Here is a 22187-nt window from a genome sequence, read left to right as displayed (position 1 = left end):
ATCCAGTCCTTATATTTGGATAGTTAGCCGATGCTAGGCTAGCGCGAGTCAAGGGTAGATGTTAGCCAGCCATTAAAAAACGTTTTACCCACTCCACAGTGCACCAAACGCAAATCAATTATAACACTAGACTATCGATGCAAATGTCCGTTGAGAGAATAATGTTAGAAATCAAACTTACCTTTCATCACATTGCATTAGTTATAATTTGTTCCCTGTAATCATAAGCCTTGTCTACAGCAGCAGCGGAGTGATATTGATTACCTAGGCAACCGAGTGAGCCGGTACACACATGTACTGCACACGCTGTAGTGCGCTTCTTTTCTGTGTTTACTTTTTGCCGCATTACTAACTGGAGCAAAGTAAAATTCCGCAGCTGCTGAGAAACTAGTTCCTTTGGGATCATTGAGATGAAAGGTAAGTTTGATTTCTAACATTATTCTCTCAACGTACATTTGCATCGATAGTCTAGTGTTATAATTGATTTGCGTTTGGTGCACTGTGGAGTGGGTAAAACGTTTTTTAATGGCTGGCTAACATCTACCCTTGACTCGCGCTAGCCTAGCATCGGCTAACTATCCAAATATAAGGACTGGATAATTTTTTTTTAAAAATGTCTCCACTGATGAATAACAACCAGGCTGACTTAAAAATGAGGTCCGATGTCAAAAATCCCGAACCACCCCTTTAACTCGATGGCCCGGCATCAGTGCAGCCTGGAGTGACTGTGTCCCTGAAAGGTTCTGACACAGAGCGTTCTACTCGCAGCAACTGCCAGCACACTTCATCAACAGCAGGAAATCACATTAATAATAATAATCTTCTTCTGAAATACATTTATCTCAATCCTTGTGAGTGGATTGAGTTTTTCTCCAGACAGACAGAAATGTCTTTATTTATTTGTTGCTTTATTTATTGCAGCTGTCGCCTTTGTCACATCAAGTGTTTTTTTTTATAAATGCAGTTGTCATTTGTAAATTCTGGAAAAAGTGAGAATCTCTCTTCATTAGTTTTATTCTTTCCAATTATTTGGATTTTTATTGTATTTTATTTTTATTTTATACAATTAAACTACCTCATGTCGCAAAGCACATAACATTACAATAATAATGAACATAAACAACTTAGAGCACTGACATGTACCACCTGACTGCTGCAGATTTATTTTAGTATTGATAGTTTTGCCATTGAAATGCTTAAATGCATAAAGAGTTTAACGTCACGGGTTTCCATCTCTTCCAAATTACAGTAGTTATGGCGTGAACGGTTCAGGAGGAACTGTAAAAGCTGCTGCTGTTACTGTTATTCATTTCATCCTTTCATTTTATTTTTAGTTGTTAGTTATAATTTATCGTATGACGAGCAGCTAACGCAAGAAATGACGTATATACACTAACACACATGTTTAAAGGTAATGGCCTTTGAAAACACATTGAACCTGTGGACATTTAAATGGCATGTTCTGCTGTGCAGCACTTTGTAGTTGTTCCCCCCCCCCCCCCCCCCACCATATGAGCTGTTAAGTATTTATCACACTTTTAGGCCTATCTTAATGTCACAGGCTGCTGATGTCATTAATGCCTGTAGGTGCATTTATGCTTCAAAGTCTCATGATGGATGCGTTTCCTGTTCCAGTAAGGAACTCACCATCTGGAATACTTCACACAGAGAGCAATGAGAGGAGGTGGGTCCATCCTGCTCATAAAACTGACGCAAGAAACGAAAGTGAGAAAAGATAGAGCAAAAATATCCTTCTGCTGGTTTAACAAAGCCTATGGTCAAAAGTGGTGTTGTGGGGGATTTCCCTGCCACGTTTGCCATCAACGATTCTACCGCTTGAAACGGCTTAGCCTACTAGAGATGTAAATAATACAAAGGAAGCATCTCCAATTCTTGAGTTTGAGTTTTCATTGTGTGTGTGTGAGATGAGAGGCTGGCGTTGGAACGTGTTATTTTGTATTGTTTTGCTGAATAGTCGTTGCGGTTGTCATCGGTGACGGAGGACAGCAGCAGTGTTCTCTCATGCAGACAGCTCTGTCAGACGCGCTCCACTTCTAATGCTTTACTTCAAACTCGCTTTCTGTTTCAGGGAAATTATAGGACAAAACACAAACAAATGTGTTCCTGTTACTGATATACATCCACACGTTGCAGATGCAATTTTTGGTTCATTAAAATAAAAACGTAGGGGGTTTGAATTTCAAACCACTCATATTTCGATGTCGATGGAAATGATTGCTCCTTCAAATCACTGTATAATGAGACCTTTTATGTCAAAAAATAGATTCTTAGTGTAGGCCTATTTTATTTCTATGATTTACATGAAAATTGTTAGCATTATAGTTTTGACTTTGAAATGGATTTGAAATGGAATGGAACAGAATTTGAAATATACAGGAAATAAACTATGCACATTACATGCATAGACTATTTGTTGTTTGTATAGAACAAAGCAGTAAAATATTTGAGCATGACCTGATTAATATGCATGAGCTAAGCCATGTTATGACATCATAAACAGCAGGTTTGCCTCTCTGTTGTTAGGCCATGCTTTGTTTGGTGAAGTTAAGAATTTTTCATGTTTGAAAGAAGTCTCTTTGGGTGTTTTCACATCTGTAGTTATAGGTTTGTTTGGTCCGGACCAAGGGCAAGAAATTATTGTAGCATTTTTCAGACGATTTGGTTCCTTTTCACACCACACTGATTACTCTGGTCCGAATCAGTTGACAGAACCAAAATGCAGTCACATGACAACATCCACATCAGTTTTTGGCCAGATGTGTCTTTGAACCTGTTTCCTAACCTGCTCTATTATTGGTCAGAATTAATGTGTGGGACAATTCCGGAAGTAAACAAAAAGAGGAAAAGCCAGCACTCCACTTTTTTTTAAGTCAAACTATAAAGGGATGACTGTGGGCTTTATGTATCCCTGGTCATAATAAACTACATAGTTTGTATACTACTTTAGGCAAACTATACAATTGGAGAATGAATAGCGTGGATGCGGCTGGAAAATGCACTGCAAACGGCAAAGGTGCATCATTCTACTATGCTGATTTGGGGCTCAAGAAACATTTCTTATTATTATCAATGTTGAAAACAGTTGTGTAAACCGTGGTTTCTTTATTCAGGATTCTTTGATGACTAGACATTTGACATATTTAATGTGCCCTCGCTGAATACCAATAAATGAATATGTTAATAATTCAGTATCATGGTATCAGAGTATTGCCATTTTGTTACCACATTACTTTTTGTCATGTATTTGGTATTCATACCACTGCATAAGTCCAGCTCCTATAATTATCAAATGAATATGAATTTATCTTGTACACGCGTGACCTGAAATACATCAGTGGCCGTGATCGGCTCTAAATTCCTGGAATTTAGTAGCATTTAGCCTGTGACTCACCAGCGGGCGTCAATATCAGTCTCCAGTGTTTTTGCGCCAAAACAAGTGCTGGTGGGAGGACCTTGACATTTTAGGTTGCAGTGAGAAAATGGGATTATTCCATACTAATCAACAGTTATATTTATAGAAATTTATCCTGTGTATGTCTGAGTTTGATGGTTGCATTTAGAAAATGGCTGATATAACATTATGTGGGGAGATTTATTTATGTTTATTGACTGCAGTCAACACTTTTAAGCATGTCCATACAGACAAGATGATAAATATTTTGGGCATGAATATTTATATGGACAATTACATTAAATATTCATGTATATACATTAGTATCATGACACTGTGTCATCAAATTGCACATGAGATATTAGAATCGCTATGTATGTCATGTGGCTCATACATTTGTATCAATTTTGTGTTCACTTGACAAGATTGAATATGAAGCTAGATGCTTCAATGTGGAGTTATAATGTGGAGTAATGAAAATCACTCTGTAGCTGAGAAGAATATTCCAGAGTCAATACAAATGATTCTCTACTGGCATGCTCTTGATTACCCGTGACTTATTGCTTAGTTTGTAAAAACAGTACAACAAATTAATTAATATTATGATTAATAATGCACTTACAATGAAAGTCGATGGGGCAAGTGTACCAGATGTTTAATAGCAGATGTGCTGGCATGTTTGCATTTTTATTAAAACATTTTAATTATTCTGTTAAAAAAAATCTTATTGTTATTTACACACTTGGAAAGTGTAAATCTTGTAAATCACCCTTTGGACAAGAAAGGTAAGTGCATTACTGCTCTTTTTTTCAAACTAAGTTGAAAACATTCTGGTAATTGACAGGCACGTAATTGAGCATAAATTGTATTGAACCCAGAACATTATTTTAATACTGATTGGCTCCCACAAGAAAATGTACTAGATTCAACTTAACTTAATTGTGTGGTTTTCGGTGCAATCTCTTTCATAACTGCACTATAAGTGACCCTAGTCTCAAATGACAGCGTCATCGACCCAGATATGAAAGTGTGATGTTTAGTGTTCAGTAAACAAATGTGTGGATCTTTCTTTGCTTCAGCACACATACATGTACCACAAGGACTCTTGGGCAGACAACACACAGGTCACATGGACGATCAATGGGCCATAAGAGATCTCTTACAGTGAGTAGTCAGTGCTGGGTGCATTCTCTTGTTTAGTAGTAGTAAATCTATTTGGCTCAATGAAAAAGAATCTGTTCAGATCCCAATAACCTTTTCTCACAAGGTCTATTACAGGATTTAAATGTAAAACTTCAGTTTTTAAACTTAACTGGCAAATGATTCTTATTTTATGTTGGTTGCTTCAAAATTTCAAATAAAGATGTAAAAATACATAAATTATTATTATTATTATTTTTGTCAGTACCTTTTTTTTTTTTTTTTTTTTTTACATGTTGATTAGAAATTCACCGTAAGAACAGAGGCTATTTGCCTGATGTGTGATCACTCACTTGTTATGTGATTGATGGATGCCATACCATTTGACTTTTTCATTGGTTACCCGTTAGTTTGAATTTTGTCCTTTGTCCTTTTAGCCCTGATGAAGTCCTGTGCGCCAAAACGCATTGGCAAAATAAAGAATAATATATATTTTTTAGCTCCAGTTTCTGACTATTTTGATCTCTCCATTTTGCAAGTGTTTGCTGGTACTGTTCCAATAACATTGCAAATGAGAAATAATTTGTATCTTGTGCATTTATGTCTACAAAACACATATTATGTGTGTCGAACTGCATGCTGACTCTGAGACTGACTGAGAGTCTCAGTTCCAGTTTAGATATGTTAAAAATAGAATGAATCCTCTTCTTCACTCGTCCACTTTCATCTTTAAACACCAGTATATACACTGGATTCCTGTCCTGCTGTGACCTTCTCAGAGCTTCAGCTCTCACTCTCTCCTCAGGGCAGTATGTGTGTCCTCCTGCTTTTCTCCATTTCTTATTATAACCAAGCACCCATCGCACACTCAAGTCTGCACTGTCATTTAAAGGTGACACTACTTAAGTGGGTCACAGAAAACTGCGCTTTTAAAGTAGCCATTTTTACACTTTTTATTTTTACGAAAAACAACAACAATCAATACTATAATAAATGCCCACCAAGCCATTTCTCCATTAATGTTTAAACATTTATGGGGGGCAATAAGAGAAATATTCTCATGAATGTCCCACCAGGAAATGTATTGATGAATAAAATCCAACGTATTTTTGTTTTTATACACTAGCTTTACCGAAGTAAAATCGAACTATTTCCAAGTACCCTCTGGAACCTGCTGGATGTAAATCAATAATTATGTTTACATGCACTACAGCCTTCATCTGTTTGACCAAGTATGATGCACTGCATAATCAAATATTTAATATGTAAAGAATTAAATTCATGTTGTGCTTCACTTCTGTCTTCTGGAGCAAACATGAAAACATTGGAGCTGGCGTGAAAAATGGACTGGTATGATGAATTTTAGTCTGATTTTGATTCAGTCAAAATGAAAATGAAAACGTATTTACTCATATATAGAATCTAAAATGACATTGTAACATGTTTCATTGTTTTTATCCCTGCTTGCCTGTGTGGCCTAGTTTCTACTAGCTAGTCTGTGTCAGGTTCATTCAGTTCATCTGTTGTTCGTTAATTAGCTCATTAGTTCCTTGTTTGGTCTTGTATATATACTCCCTGTTTGATTCAGTTTTGTTGTCCTGTCTCATCAGTGTTAGTGAGTTTGTTTGCCTTTTCTCCTGTGTGGATTTATTAAAGACTGTGATTCTGAATTCTCCTTTGTCATGAGCTGATTTATAGCACCCACACTGTGACAGATATACAGAACTAGATTTTTTTTGTACATTTTCTAAAGAGTCGTGAGCAGTGTTTCCAAAACTCATTCTATAATTAACAATGAAGACACAAATAGGACTCTACAACAATGAGAACACACAGTATTACACTATATAAAAATAAAAAAGGAAAACACATTATACAATACAATACCAAATTACCAAATTCCAAAAAAGATTTTGAAAAAAAAAAAAGTAATTTGTTGATGTCACTCACTTCCTAGTCCCTTTTCTTGGTATCTTGTTCAATATATCGAGAGGGCAAATTATGTTTCACAGGATTAAAATGGATAGCGAATGGTTTCTTTTAATAATTCACATGTATATTGCTTCTTGTGCGGCTCTCCATTTTTTAAAAATGTGTTTTTAATATAGCCTAACCAAAGTGGCACAAATTGATTTGACAAAAATAGGCTTTTTTATATTTATATACATTAGAAAGAAAGGGACTTCATCTGGATTTTGATTTGAAACATTTTTGTGATTAATTTGGTATTGTATTGTTTTGTATAATGTTATTGTTTGTTGATTTATAATACAGTGGGTTCTCATTGTTCAATTTGTTTTTCGGAGTGTCCTTTGTGTCTTAATTGGTTAATTGCTGTCTTGCTTGTTACTGTCTCGCCTGCTCAGTGTAATCCTTCTGTTTCCACTGCTCCGAGTGGAATTTGAACAGGCGTCTCCGGCATGGGAGGTGGCCGCGCTAATAAAAACCACAGCCTCTAGCTTCAAGTCAAGTCATCTTCATTTATATAGCGCTTTTAACAATGCAGATTGTTCCAAAGCAGCTTTAAATTGATAATAGGAAATTAAAGTAACAGAGAATGTTTTGGCTTTCCAGCAGCTCTAGAATAAAGTTATTGTCCAGCTAAAGTTAGTTTGATTGATTCACTTCCGTCGCAACGATCATTAGTTATTAACTTAGGGGCCGCTAACACAACACTGTTTTAACAGAAAACCCTTAAGTTCTTTCTGCGCAAACTTCAAAAACAAGAACCAGTGAGAACGCAGATGGCGTGCACATGCGTATTACGAGTTCAGTATATAGGTATGCGCGTTTGAATATACAGTGTGTGCGCAGGCGTGTAGTCCTTCCCTACAAATCAACCCTCAACATACTACTTGTCTGGCCTTAAAATTTATGATACAGAATTTGTATCGCTTCCGCATAGCCACGCGAACCGGAATTATCCCGACAACGCTTTATCTGCAGAGAGGTAAAGGGAGGGCAGGGAGGCCTTCACAGGGGAGATACTAGTTGACATTTCAGGACTGCGCTGTCGTCGTGTCCAGGCGCAGGTCCTTCATCAGATCTGGATACAGCCTGGATCCGGCGGACTGCAGTAAACCTCGGGATAAACAGAGAGACTAATATTAGCGTAGACGCCATTCTTCTTATGATGTAACGAGTACATCAGAATTTATGGTGAATGTTCCCGGCTGACCTAATCTATGCAGCCTAACGTTGAATTATAAAAGTCTATAATGTGTTATGTGTATGCTAGGTCAAAGAGATGTGTTTTTAGTATAGCTTTGAACTGACAGAGTGTGTCTGCTTCCCGGACAATGTTAGGAAGACTGTTCCAGAGTTTTGGTGCTAAATAGGAGAAGGATGTAAGGACCATCCATTGGCCCAACGACGGAATCCAACGGCCTGGCGAAGGTTTAAAGCGTGTATGTCTTTTCAGCGATCCAGTGAAGTTCACTTAATTTATTGGAACTTCGTTTTAGTATTACTTTAGCTCTATGCGTAATCTGACTCCAATTTCAAATGATAACCAAATTTAGATCGTATTTCTGATTAGAAAATACTCATAAATATTGATTATGAATTAATTTAGATCTTTGATTATTCTGATTATCCCATACTTTCAATTATTCGTTCATTACGGACCTAGTGTCGCTTTGAGACGTCACGTCGCGACTGCGCGCTCACGATCACAAACCAGCCAGTCCTGAAATAGTCAGAGGGTGTAGTACAAATATTTTACCCTATGCGGTCGCACACTACAGACCCATAGGTGTAATTTATATAATATTTGTAGCATACAACATGCTAAGTCAGGGAATAGTCAGAAATCAGAAGGTCTCCTAAGATGTGCCCCATGGTCCATTCAAAGTGCCTTCAGTTTGATCTATTCTGGACAAGGTTTTGCGGAAACACCAGACTACACATTAATCTACTGGAAATAATGATTTCAGAAGAATGCAGAATAAATCAAGGTTAACATTTATTTGTCAGGTAAAAATGTATCATGCCAATTACAGAAGTAAATTATTAAAAGCCAATTCAAAAATACATGACATCATTTACTCAAAGATGACTCTAAAAGTAAGTAATGTTTTCCTGACAGAGACACACAGTAATGTGTCAGGACCTTCCAACCGGAAAATACTGAAACATTACTGTGGGGGAAAGATCCTGGTAAAAGATTCCCAAAGTGTGTTCTATTCCCTCGCCTTAAATACCAGACCAGAACAGAAGGGGGTTATACAAATGTTGTTTAGAGTTGGTTGGGCCAATCCATGTACCCCAGGGGGGTAGCACCTGGTTTCTTGAGATATCGTAAAGAGATATCAGCCAGAGAGATACAAGATTATCCTAAGTTCTCAATCTTTCTCATTAAACCAATGACTGCAATGAAATTAAGACCATTTTACCAGTCGCACTGTGCCCTTTAAAATGACATCAAACATGTAAAGGAAAAACAACACATTCACAAGAAACACCATATGTGTTAAATAGACATTCTTAATGAACTTTCAGTGCCTTGAGGAGGGAGAAGAGGAGGGAGAGGGGGGATGAGTTGAAGTCAAACAAAGGGACAAGGAGATACGTTTGGGCAGGACAAGGTTCTGTGCTCTGTCTTTGCTATCTGCTGTCAGGGGGCATTTTATGGCGTTATTGCAGGGTGCGTTTTGTTTTAGCAGGAAAATCAGTTCTTACAAGGATCTACCGCCAGCAGTTCATTTTGATATTCTAGGTATTATCAACTGGCCGGAATTTTGAGATCGCAATAGAGGTGAAGGACTATAATGCGTTAAGAGCTCACTCAAGTTCTGTGGAGCTCAACCATTTAGTGCTTTGTAAGTAATCAGTAATATTTTAAAATGTATACGATGTTTAATAGGGAACCAATGCAGTGTTGACAGAACCGGGCTAATATTGTCATACTTCCTGCTTCTGGTAAGAACTCGAGCTGCTGCATTTTGGACCAGCTGTAGTTTATTTATTAAGCGTGCAGGGCAACCACCCATAAGAGCATTACAATAATCTAGCCTTGATGTCATGAACGCATGAACTAATTGTTCCGCATTTGTCAATGAGAGCATATGACGTAATTTAGATATATTTTAAGATGGAAAATGCGGTTTTACAGATACTAGACACGTGACTTTCAAATGAAAGATTGGTATCAAAGAGCACACCAAGGTTCCTAACCAACGACGAAGACTTGACAGAGCAGCCATCAAGTGTTAGACAGTATTCTAGATTATTACGTGTGGGAGTTTTTTTTCCAATAATTAGAATCTCTGTTTTTTTTTTTCAGAATTAAGTAGTAGGAAATTACTAGTCATCAAATTATTTATATCACCTATGCATTCCGTCAATTTTGTGAATTGGTAAGTTTCGTCAGGGCGTGAAGAAATATAGAGCTGAGTATCATCAGCATAACAGTGAAAACTAATTCCATGTTTCCTAATGATATCTCCCAGGGGTAGCATGTACAGAGTGAAAAGCAATCTCTGTCAGTAGCTTAGTCAGTATAGGGTCTAACATACATGTTGTCAATTTGGGAGTTTAACGAATTCTTCCTCTTCTATAGCAATGAATGAATCAATTTTTTCCTTAGGGAAATGCACTGCCTGATGCGATACTGTAGTAGACGGTTGCATAGTTATAATTTTCTCCCTGATGTTATCAATCTTATAAGTGAAGAAGTTCATAAAGTCATTGCTGCGCTGTTTGGAAAGCACAACGGAGCAACTGTGTCTAAAGTGCTGGAAAAGAGAGAGTTTAAAGTTTCTGTCGCAATATCAAGTTCTTCTAAGCTATCTGGGATGCTGAGATGATGGAACTGATCAGGAAGATTATTAATAAAACAATCTTTAGTGGCAGAAGTGATAGGTCTAACATATTTGTAACACGGAGTTGACTTTGCAGCCTTGGCTAAATTAAGTTTACACGAGACTAGATAATGATCTGAGATGTCTTCGCTCTGCTGCAGAATTTCAACGGCATCAACGAGTTTGTGTGATAATATTAGATCTAGAGTATGATTACGACAAGTAGTAGGTCCTGACACGTGTTGTCTAACTCCAATAGAGTTTAGAATGTCTTTAAATGCCAGTCCCAAAGCATATTTTTCGTTATCTACATTATTTGATTAAAATCACCAACAATTATGACTTTATCTGCAACCAGTACTAACTCTGAAAAAAAGTCAGCAAATTCTTTGATAAAGTCTGTATGGTGCCCTGGTGGCCTGTATATAGTAGCCAGCACAAATCTCAAAGGTGATTTGTCATTTACACTATATATTGCTAAGCACAACACTTCAAAAGAATTATATTTGAAACTAGACATCTTAGTAATTCTAAAAATATTACTATAAATTACAGCAACATGTTTATAACAGTAATCTTGCGGGGTGGTCTCATTTAAAGTAATGTAATCATTTGGTTTTAGCCAGGTTTCTGTCAAACACAGCACATCTAGATTATAGTCTGTAATCTTATCATTAACAATAAGTGCTTTTGAAGGGATATAATATTCAGCAACCCAAGCTTTATCATTTGCTCATTTGTATTATATCTGTTTTTTATTTGTTGAATATCAATTAAATTTTTACCCTTAGATGGGTTTGGGAGTTTTTTGTATGGCCTAATTCGGAGAGCAGACAGTCTCTATATAATGATATCTAGGTGAGAGAGGCTCTATGTGATGGGATTTATCTGACCTTGGTGACGTGAGACAGCTAGCAGACGGTCGGTTTAGCCAGTCTGTCTGCTTCCTGACCTGAGCCCCAGATTGTCATGTTTAAGCTCTAAGACTATGTGCCATATTACTAGAGAGAAGAGCAGCACCATCCCAGGAGGGATGAATACCATCTCTTTTCAACAGGTCAGGTCTGCCCCAAAAACTTTTCCAATTGTCTATGAATTTTATATTATTTTGCGGACACCACTTAGACAACCAGCCATTGAGTGAACACAATCTACTAAGTATCTCATCACTCCTGCGAACAGGAAGGGGGCCAGAGCAAATTACAGTGCCTGACATCGTACTTGCGAGTTCACACACCTCTTTAACATTAATTTTGGTGATCTCCGACTGGCGGAGTCGAACATCATTTGTGCCGACGTGAATAATAATCTTAGAGAACTTACGATTAGCATTAGCCAGCACTTTTAAATTTGCTTTGATGTCAGGCGCTCTGGCTCCCGGCAAACAATTTTCACGTTCCGTGTAATAGAATCGCCAATAACTAGGGCACATTCAACAGGATTCACAGTGGATGTTTCACTGAGAAGGGAGAATCTATTTGAAGTTGTAATCAGAACGGAAGAGCGGTGTTTTGTCCCACAACTACAGCGTCTCACCGTCACCCAGTTGCCCTGCTGCACGGGCTCTACTACAGCCAGAACCGAACAATGTAAAAAGTTCACTAAATAGCATTCAAAGTAGTATCTAAAGCCCTTACGCTCTTACAATTAACCTCGATTAAAGCTTGGATGCGTGTCTCTAGTTCTGAAATCTTCCCTGTCAGCTTTACTATCTCCCTGCATTTATCACATGTAAATCCTGTGCTGACAGAGAAGGATATGTTAAACATGTTGCATGAGGTTCAAATAACAATAAGAGGAGAAGATGACATGACTTACCGTGTTTGTTGACTGATCCTACTCACCCAAGTTGTTTGATGGACTCGTAAAAGGTGCGCGAGAAAAATAAATAAATAAATAAATAACGAGCGCACGGATGGCACGCTAACAGGCTAGCAAATTACTAGCGTGTTGTGCTAGCAATAATGATTTAGATTGAAGCTAGCGATGTCAGGTTAATGTGTGATGTTGAGTAAGTTATATTTAGCAGTATAAACAACAAGGAATGATAGTAAATAATGATTCAAAACAGAAAGATATACAAAGCTTACAGACGCAACGCAACAGCAGCAGCAGAAGCAACGAGGCAGACAGGAGCAATCGATCCTTCAGCATACAGAGCTGTCACTTCAGTCGCTAGTGCGCCTCTTGAGGCCAGGAGATGAGGTTTTACTCACACAGCTCTTACTAGCTGGTCTCCATTACACTCTAGTGTTGTCAAAAGTACCGACTTCGGTACCAAGTCGATACTGAAATTTAAAAAATGTGACCCTTTGAGCGCTGTTGAGCGGTTTTGTAAACACCTTGGAATGGCCGTTGTATTAACGTGCTTATCAAATATGTCTGTTGGCTACAATGATCAGCACTTCAAAAGCACACTCCGGCACCAATCTAACCCCTCTGGTTCTACAATACCTACTCCGAATAGGATTCGGATTAAAGTTTTTTTGGGGATGTGCACATATAGCATTTCGTTTTGTTTGTGCAAAACTTATTACGAGGCTAGGAGGGGGTGCTCACCCTGTGGTCTGTGTGGGTCCTAACACCCCAGTATAGTGATGGGGACACTATACTGTCAAACAGCACCGTCCTTCGGATGAGACGTTAAACTGTGGATGCTGCTGGTTGAGGAGAAAAGCGGTATATAAACGTAACAAATTATTATTATTATTATTATTATTGTTATTATTATTATATTCCTATCCCTGATATAGCTATACCTTGAGTCCTTCTTCACAGGGAGTTTTTTCTGACATAATTACCATCTCCTATAGCAAAAAATCGGATCACTTATAAAAGTAATAGCAGACCTCCTCACAAGCCGCATGATTTGTGGTATCATTCATATCTGCACCACAATCCAAAAGTTTAATACTTGGGGTTAGAAGTTTGTTCAAATCCGTTAGAATAAGTATGAGGTTTAACGGAATGATGCTTGCCTTGGTAAGCCCCTCTAATAACACCTAATCTCTAATAATAGAGCAGCTGAAGTGTGCTGAGGTTTGCCCTCTGCAGATAGAGTTATAGAGGATGTGCGACTCAACACAAACATGCATTGTCTTTCTGATTGCTTTGCTCCCTGTATACATCATCCACTCCTCCTGTCTAAGTGCCCATCAGAACAGCTGAATGGGGAGCACATCTGCCACACAACCTCTGAATAAAATATTTCCCTGCAAACTGAGAGAAGAATAAAAAGCCTTTTTGGGTCACAGTCTTCATTCTACGTTTCTAAGAGGCTGAGTTTTTTTTTTTTTTTTAGGCTCCAAAAAGCTCTCTGTTCCTTCCAGCTTTGTTATTAGACTTAAAACCTCTCAACTCATGAATTATTAACCGCATGGGATGTTTCTTTTGGGATCTCTTCCAGGCGGTCATTCAGCAAGCGGAATCCACCGAGAGAGCAAGCGTCTCACTTCTCCAAGAGTTAATGTCAGAAACAATTGAGATGTTTGTTTCTGGTCGGTTTTACGGTGGCAATCTAGTTCACAGCAAAGACAGCTCAGACCCAAGGGTGTGTGTGAATGAGTGTGTACACAGTGTGTTATGACAGTTCACCATAAATGCAATAAAAAACATGCTGTCATGTTTACCAAGACGGTGACACGCAGACATAACAGAAAAAAAAATACTCAGGGCTCATAAACTTGTTCACAATTTTATAATTCCATATATAAATATAATGAGGTAGAAAGCACTTTTTCATGTGATCAGATGTGACATATTATACAACATGACTATAGTATGATAAAAAAAATCCTTCTCAACTTTGCCCACATCCTGTTAACATAAAAGTTAGCAGGAAGTACTTCATGCAAGTGTGTTTCCCCGGCCCTGTAACTTTAATAACAAGCAGTCAGTCTATAGGATTATGATCAGCTTTGTTTGACCAAACACTCGTTACTAGCGAGATAGATTCATTACAAGCAGTCATTTAGATATAACAGATGTAAAACTGCACTGCAGTTATGTGTAACGCAATGCTGGGGGGAAAGAACAAAGTTCTCAGCAAACAAGGAACATTTATGCTGTATCTTTCTGAATATGGCATAGTTCACACGATGCACCTATGATGGCAAACGCGTGCACAAAAGCTGACACCTGTTTTCACAGACGTTGCCTCATCCTGTCAAATCAGTTTGAAAAAAAATTCAGCGTTCCCTAAACACATTCTGCTTTCAGATCTCAAGTTGGCACCATCTGGCTGGCTTTTCACATTGTGTTTGAGCACAAAGATGTGCATGACGTGCTTTAGCTGTCTTCAAACACAGCTTTTCCTTCCAAACAGGTCTTAAAACAGTTCAGATCTGAACACAATTACCAGTCAGCCAGGATTATGTGCCATGTAAAACAAAGGCAAGTGACTAAGAGAACATATTCTTTTATTCATTTTAGGCTGAGACAACATTTTTTCACACGAAGGTTTCTTTTAATTTGTTAAATGACCTTAACGAGCTGAATTCATTTATATTCCTGAATGCTTATGGGTTCCGCAAGGATAAAGACCTCCCCGTGCTACTTTTCTAAACACCTGTTTGTCACTATGCAATATCAGAAAAAAAAGGTACAAAACATGTCACTGTGGCAGTACCTTTTCAAAAGGTACACATTTGTTCTTTATTAGTTCCACACTTGCAAAATGTTCCTGTTCTGTTAGGTTTGTGCATGTAATACAATCTAATAATCATAACTTATTTTCAGTTTTTATTGAAGGTGACATTCCAAGGTCCAACAGTATACTCTCATTAAAAAAATGTTATTTTAAGAACTGTTCAGAGTTTTGTTTGTGGAAACAAATATGGTTCTTATATGACATCATGAAAAAAAAATAAATAAATTGGCAAACCTCTTTTTTTTTAAATATGGTGTACATTTTCTTACAGGAGGCTTTTTTCTATGTTATACCATACAAACAAAATTGGCTTGTACTGAGTAGTTCATAGTGGTAAGAACTGGATCTAGTAAAAAATGGCAATTAAAAACAATGATTTTGAGATAAACACTCTTAAAAATAAAGGTTTCTAATTTTTTTATTATAGGGAACCCAAAATGGTTCTTCTATGAGCAAAAGAAAAAAAATAAAAAAAAAAATAAAACCTTTTGGAACCTTAATTTTTAAGAGTGCAGAAACATTAAGAAAAAGACTAATAGATCAGTTTGAAATTTCACAAATGTGTCTGATTATTTATTTATTTATTTTTTAACTGCCGCCTTAAAATAAAAAAGAAATACAGAGACAGACACTTCATGGTAAAGTGGTGATATGTCATGGTATAATACCATGACACTTTTAGTGGAGTCCAAGTTTCTGGATTTTTTTTTTATTAATAGTATTATCATTTCTAATAACTATGTATCTTCATTTATGTATTATACATTACACTGTTCAAAAGTCTGGGGTCTCCAAGGCTGTATTTATTTGATAAGAAATAAAGTAGAAATAGTAAGCTAATATTGTGAAATATTCTTACAATTTAAAATAAGTTTTTTAATTCAAATATATATTAAAATGAAATGTATTCCTGTGATGAAAAAGCTGAATTTTCAGCATCATTACTCCAGTCTTCAGTGTCACAGTAAACATTTCATATTATTATCCATGTTTAAAACGCTTAATATTTTTGTAGTAACCATGTTATAAATAATCAGGATTCTTTGATTAATAGAAAGGTCAAAGGGACATAATTTATTTTAAATAGATTTATTTTTTGTAACATTGTACAAGTCTTTATGTCCCTTTTGATACATTTAATGTACAGTATCCTTGCTAAATAAAAACTTCTGAACTATAGTGTAAATGTACAGTATATATCTATATTTATATATATGCTCAAATTGATTGTTTAGGACCCCACACTAAATCCATTATATTACCATGTTACTGTTTTCTAAATCACAGACTGGTCAATATCAATGAGGCAACAGTACAAACCACAACTAATACATAGTTCAGGTATGAAACTCAGACGAACGCTGATTGGTTTCAACACTGAAAAAAATAGTGTGTTGGATTTACATGATTTTATAGTCTACATCGGTTTCACGTGAATCAATTTAGTTAAACAAACATAATTTGTTCATGTGTAACATCAACATCATGGAATTAAGTCATTTTAAATGACCCAATTAAGTAGTCTCAAAGTGAATTTTAAAAGGCTCCCTGAAATGATTCAGGTATTCAAATTCATATATTCATTCATTCAATAAGACTTCATTTATTTTATTTTCACACTATTGAGTTGATAGACTGTAGCTAGCTATTAGCTAGCATTATAACTTATTAGTATCTTAAATGCTAAGATTTACATGCTCCTTCAGCCAGGGCAGTTAGAGTTGTAGAATCAGTCCACGTCCTAACCAAATGCTCCACTCTTCTCCACAATGGTAACACACTGTAACTTAAATGGTTCTAATAATTCCAATGTAATTGAACATTAAACACAATTACACACTATCAAGTCTTCCCCTTTTCTCAGTTTCACAATTCACATAAAATAACACTTAATTTCAACATTTATTCTCTCTTAATTCAGCCATATGCAAAGCATGCTGGGAACTAACAAGCACCGCCCAGTTTCAGTTAATGCAACACAAATCATGTGTGTAATCCAACACAAACGGATTGAGTAAACTTAAACTTTACATATATTTAAGCAGATTGAACACAATCAAATTAGTTTAGGACAAAATGTATAGTAATTGTGTTGCTTAAGCTCATTTTAATCAAGCAGCAAAAATAAAAAAAAATTCAGTGAATGCAGCGGCACCAGCCAATCAGAAGTACTTCCAAATCCACGTAGCCTTATATATCGTACCCTAACCTGCGCAATATAAAACCTGTGAGCGACCTAACCTGCGCTTCTGTCATCCCTCCTCCTCCCCAGCACCACTTGCAGAGTTCTGCTACGGAGGTTCTACTATTTCTTATAGCAGCCTTTCCTTTGTTTGTTATTTTGACTAAGCTGAACAAATTATTGTATTTGCTCAGCAGCAGCAGCAGCAGCGTAGCAGATGACTATGTGTATTTCATGCCCCACACAAATAAATGCTGGTTGAAATTTATTCACTCCGAGAGGTGTCATGACTGAACTACATTTCACAGATTTCTTGAGATAAACGGACGCTACAACTTTTGGCAGGCACAAATAGACTATCCATTTGCCATCAAAGCTATGGCACACATTAATGAACAGCTTCTGTTACTACACAGACGACAGTATCTTTGCTGTCTGGATTTTGACCACAATCGCTTTTTCATCCCCACAAACTACTCTCTTGATCCATTGTGGCTCTACCGTAGCACCAAAATACTTATATTTATTTCCAAGCCTCAGCACATGCAATTTAACTTAAGTAACAGCACTTTACCTGATAATGACATGTCTTAGGCTGCTATACATCAGTCATGTTTCATTCTTCTCTGCTCCCGCTGTACTGTAATGTTGTTCTATTCATAGCTATTGAATTGTATGGCCTTGAATACCTCTGTGCTGTATATAATGCAGCACTGCTTTATCTGCTGCATGAACACTATGATCCTCTATCATTTGATTTGAAATTTTGAAAGGTTGTTTTCACAGTTGTTTCTTGGTAACACTTTATTTTACAGAGTCTTTGTTACATGTTACACGTTACATAGTTACTATAGTAATAACGATAGTTGCTACTGTAACAACTCAGAAGATGAAGACGCCAGTTTTTGTCCCTTTAGATTTACCACCAAAACGGCACTCGAGTCTGTCTGCCATGAATGTTTAGCAAGAGATACACCAAATGGGCGCTGCTTTCCGAAAGTAATTCACAAATAGAAAGTAGCATTATTCTGTAGTAAGTGTGTGACTGAAAATTGAACAATACCTCATTTCCTGGAATGCGTTTCATTGAATTTCAACACTTCCTGCCATTTACCTTCCTGTGTGGCTTGACCAATTCAGTTCAAATTCCAACTAATGAACTAAAAGAAAAGCCAACTGTTAGTTTTTTGCATTTTCCAATACAACCAAACAAACCAAACTCCGAAGTCAAACAAATCTTGATCCGCATGAAAAGCTCTAGTGTGAAAGCACCATTAAAGGCTTTTCCGATATATAAACAATTTATATTATATTATTCTATTTTATATTATAAATTAATGTTTACAAAGGTTCTTAGATGCCCAGCCATTTTTGTCATTTCCACAAATCATTGCAAGAAATCATGTGCAACCCACAGGTACAGTAAGCTAATTCTGTGGAATGAAGCAAAGACACATTGATGATCAGAATGAGAATGTCCTTATAGAAATACCCTAAAGAAGTCATAACTGTCAAAAGAGAACCTTGGTTTCTTTTTCTTCTAATTTATTTAATTTCTTTAACTTTCTTCATTTTCCTCTTTACTTTGTTTTACATCAGCAATCTTGGTAAAACACTTAGTGTTGTCCTTGTTTAGAAAAGGTAATACACAAAAATGCACAGGCAATTTCAATGTTTCTGGTGCATGGTTAAAATCTGTGACAATAAACACTTTGTAAGCTTCTCACAAAGATTTGGCAACACACATATACGACTGTACATCAAAAACATTTCACCTCCAGATCTCCGTAAACAACCACATCAAGTTGTTCAGTCAATAATTTATCTGTTAAGAGTCATTAAGACTTGAGATTTAACAGGAATTCAGTCCTCAGTAAATGTTGCTTACCACAAGTTTTGTCATTCATGGTTGAGGAGACACTTAAAGGCATTGAAAGTATTTTCCAATTGCCACATCAGGTCAAAAATGGGTAGAAAACTGACAATGCCAGATCACAGCATATTCACAAAGGCTCACTGAGTCAGATGTTCCATCAAAGACAGCCGGCTATTCCATGTTCTTAAAGTTCTTAAAATAGATGGACTGAATCATCGGAAAAGCAAGGTGAGTGTCCTGTCTCTTGTTGTTTCTAGGCAGGGATTCACGCTCTCGCACACACACACATTCTGATGGATTTCCAATATCAGTCAAGCCTCATAGTGACAACTGCCCACAAGCCCTTATTTTTCCTCCTCTGGAGACTCGGTCACCTGATATGTACAGAACATCTGCTTTAAGGTGGCCACATACTTCTTCAGAACACTCACATGTGGAGGGAAATCAATATAATCACAGCTTAATGCAGATAAATGAACCAGCAGCTTTAACCAATGACTGGCTAAATACAAGCTAAGGAAGCAAGTGTGAAGATTTAGGCTGCACTTTTGTGTCACATTGTAGAATCTATTGTGATGAGAAAATGAACAGCTTTGAGAAGATAACGGCCAGGAGCATCCCTATAATCACACCCAGTTGCTTTATGACAGGAAAAAATGTGTGAATTGTGAATTCAAATAGCAAACGTACTGTTGCTATAATTTTAGGATATCACTATTTTATGCAAGCTGTGCAAATTTCAGGTAATTTTGACCAACTTTTATCTTTTTTTACTTTTACTTTTTTAACTTTTACCTGAATTCACTCAAAATTTCCAAACATATTTTAATTTGTTCTGAAAATAGCCAATAGCCATTGTTCTTTTTACAAAGGTACAATCTTATTTGAAGTATAATTATATTATAACTCTTGCTGAATAAAAATATTTCTTAATCTAATTATCCTTACTGATCGTTAACATTTAAACAGTAGCATATATCCATAGAATTGAAGAAAAACAGAATAACGGGTAGGCCTATATAAAATAAAATATAAACATATTTATATAGGTTTAAATGATTTATATTATTTAATGAATTAAACAAAATAAAAGTATTTTTTAATGCATATTTTCTCAGTTATGTGGCCTGTTTTGTCTGAAGAATCAGTGCTGAATTGTTAGCCAAGTATTTTAGTAAGTCTAATCCTCAGTGAAATCATGCCTAATATGGTATACCTTGTTGTCTCATGGGGGAAATAATGGGGGGGAAAAACAACTACTGACCAAAACTATGCCTTAATGGAACAGAAACATAAATAACAGAAAGAGTGTTCTGAAGAAATATGAGTCTGTGATTCTGTTTATTGTTCACACTTTATCTATAAAAGCCAATAAGTGGATGTAGAAATGCACATTGTTGAGCTTTGTGAAAACCAAAATTGGGCCAGACTACATCCTTTATCTAGACTGGTTAAAACCAGACCATTCTCAGTTGTAACTGAGTTATGGTCTGGCAAAGCTTCATTAATAACTAATTTCCAAAGGGGCGTCACCAACGGACGTCGCTCAAATGCCTCTGGGCGCAATTGAATAGACCTAAAACCAATCAGAGCGATCATCATCGTGTAAAGCCATATGCTGCGTCCCAATTCGCCTAAGTAACACTACGCCATAAAAGTATGTACTCTTTTTGTGAAAAAAGGTATTTACTTTTGAATGTGTAGCAAAACAGTAGGCAAGCTTTGGGACATACTACTTCGTCATCTTTATCGGACGGATCTGTCGCGTGCATCCTGTCACTTAAACTGCCCTGTCAATCATCTTGTTACAGTTAAAATCCTCTGTTAAATCTAATTTAATTTCCTACCGTTTCGGAGAGAAATGTAGTAGCACGTTCATCTGCCAGTGGGTCTTTCATGGAGACTGTCCTCATGTGTTTGCAATTTGAATATAATAATGCATTTAAAAGTTGGTGCGCTTCACCAACGGTCGCTCACATGCCTCTGGGCGCAATTGGATAGACCTAAAACCAATCAGAGCGATCGTCATTGTGTAAAGCCCGCCCCAGCGTTTCTGATTGGTGCCGCGATTTCAACGGATTAGAAATGGGCTTGAATGAGCTCTTTGCCAGACTACTTGCAGAGCAAATCTAAATTTGCCGGAAGTTGTCTGGGTTTTCCCAGGCTATCCTTTATCACGATACCTTAAACCCGCAGTGCCTCATGCACACCTACAGCCGACAGTCGCCGGTTTATGTTCCGGTACCTGCAACGGAGCAAATCCCTGTAAGTGGAGCGCAGGTCCCGGTTAAAGAAAGCATAAATGAAGGGGTTCATTAGTGAATTGGCATATCCAAACCAAAGCAGCGTCCTCTCCAGCCATATTGGTATGCAACTACACTTGACCCCACATATAAAGGGTCTTGCTGTAGACAGAATAAAAAACGGCAGCCAACAGATACCAAAAACTCCAACTATCACGCCCAATGTCGTAGCTGCCTTTTGCTCTCGCTTAAAAATTGAGATATTCTGTCGTTCACGGCTGAGAAAGCGAGAAAGAGCAGCGCACTCCTCAGCTACGCCAGGTGTGTGTTGAGGTTTTAGGCCTTGCATCCTCAGGGCTTCGCTGGCAACGGTCTCCAGGCGTTCCCTACGGGGGAAGTCAGTAAAACGATGTTTGGCGCCGCTTTTTCTGGCGGCCTTGAAGATCTTGTAGTACATGAAGAGCATGACGATCATGGGGATGTAGAAGGCCACGGCGGTGGAGTAGATGGTGTAGCCAAAGTCCTGGCTGATAAGACAAACCCCAGCCGTGTTAACGTTCTTCGCCCAGCCGCAAAATGGCGGCAGCGTGATGGAGGCTGATACAAGCCACACACCAAAAATCATCTTCGCCATCAATTGCCCATTTTGACGAGCAGGGTAGGTCAAAGGGCGGGTGATTCCAAGATACCTGCAATCAAACAAACAGATATAAGACTTTATGATGTGATTGTCACTATGAATTCCAAATGGACAATTCTTGTTTCTTTATGGAATATGGCAGTATTTATTATAAATGATTTATCTATGCACGTTTTTTTTTTTTTTTTAATTCATGTGCCCTCGTAATCTAATTAAAATAACAAAATAACTCTTGCAGTGACATC

At 37.2% G+C, this 22187-nt stretch overlaps 1 protein-coding gene across 1 annotated transcript in view; it reads right to left on the bottom strand.

The window, feature by feature from the left end:
• Positions 1-21243: 21243 nt before the first annotated feature.
• The window catches only part of htr7c (5-hydroxytryptamine (serotonin) receptor 7c), a gene marked incomplete at its 3' end in the record, with an annotated part of 53118 nt that continues 52174 nt past the window's right edge, over positions 21244-22187 (bottom strand). Inside the window, exon 2 of the mRNA XM_081365385.1 lies at positions 21244-21991. Coding sequence (XP_081221511.1) covers positions 21244-21991 — 748 coding nt within the window. The remainder of the gene's footprint in view (positions 21992-22187) is intronic.

Source organism: Scardinius erythrophthalmus (genome assembly GCF_964197995.2).
Source record: "Scardinius erythrophthalmus genome assembly, chromosome: 5".
In the NCBI taxonomy this organism is placed as follows: Eukaryota; Metazoa; Chordata; class Actinopteri; order Cypriniformes; family Leuciscidae; genus Scardinius; species Scardinius erythrophthalmus.
This window is presented reverse-complemented; position numbering and strand designations above follow the sequence as displayed.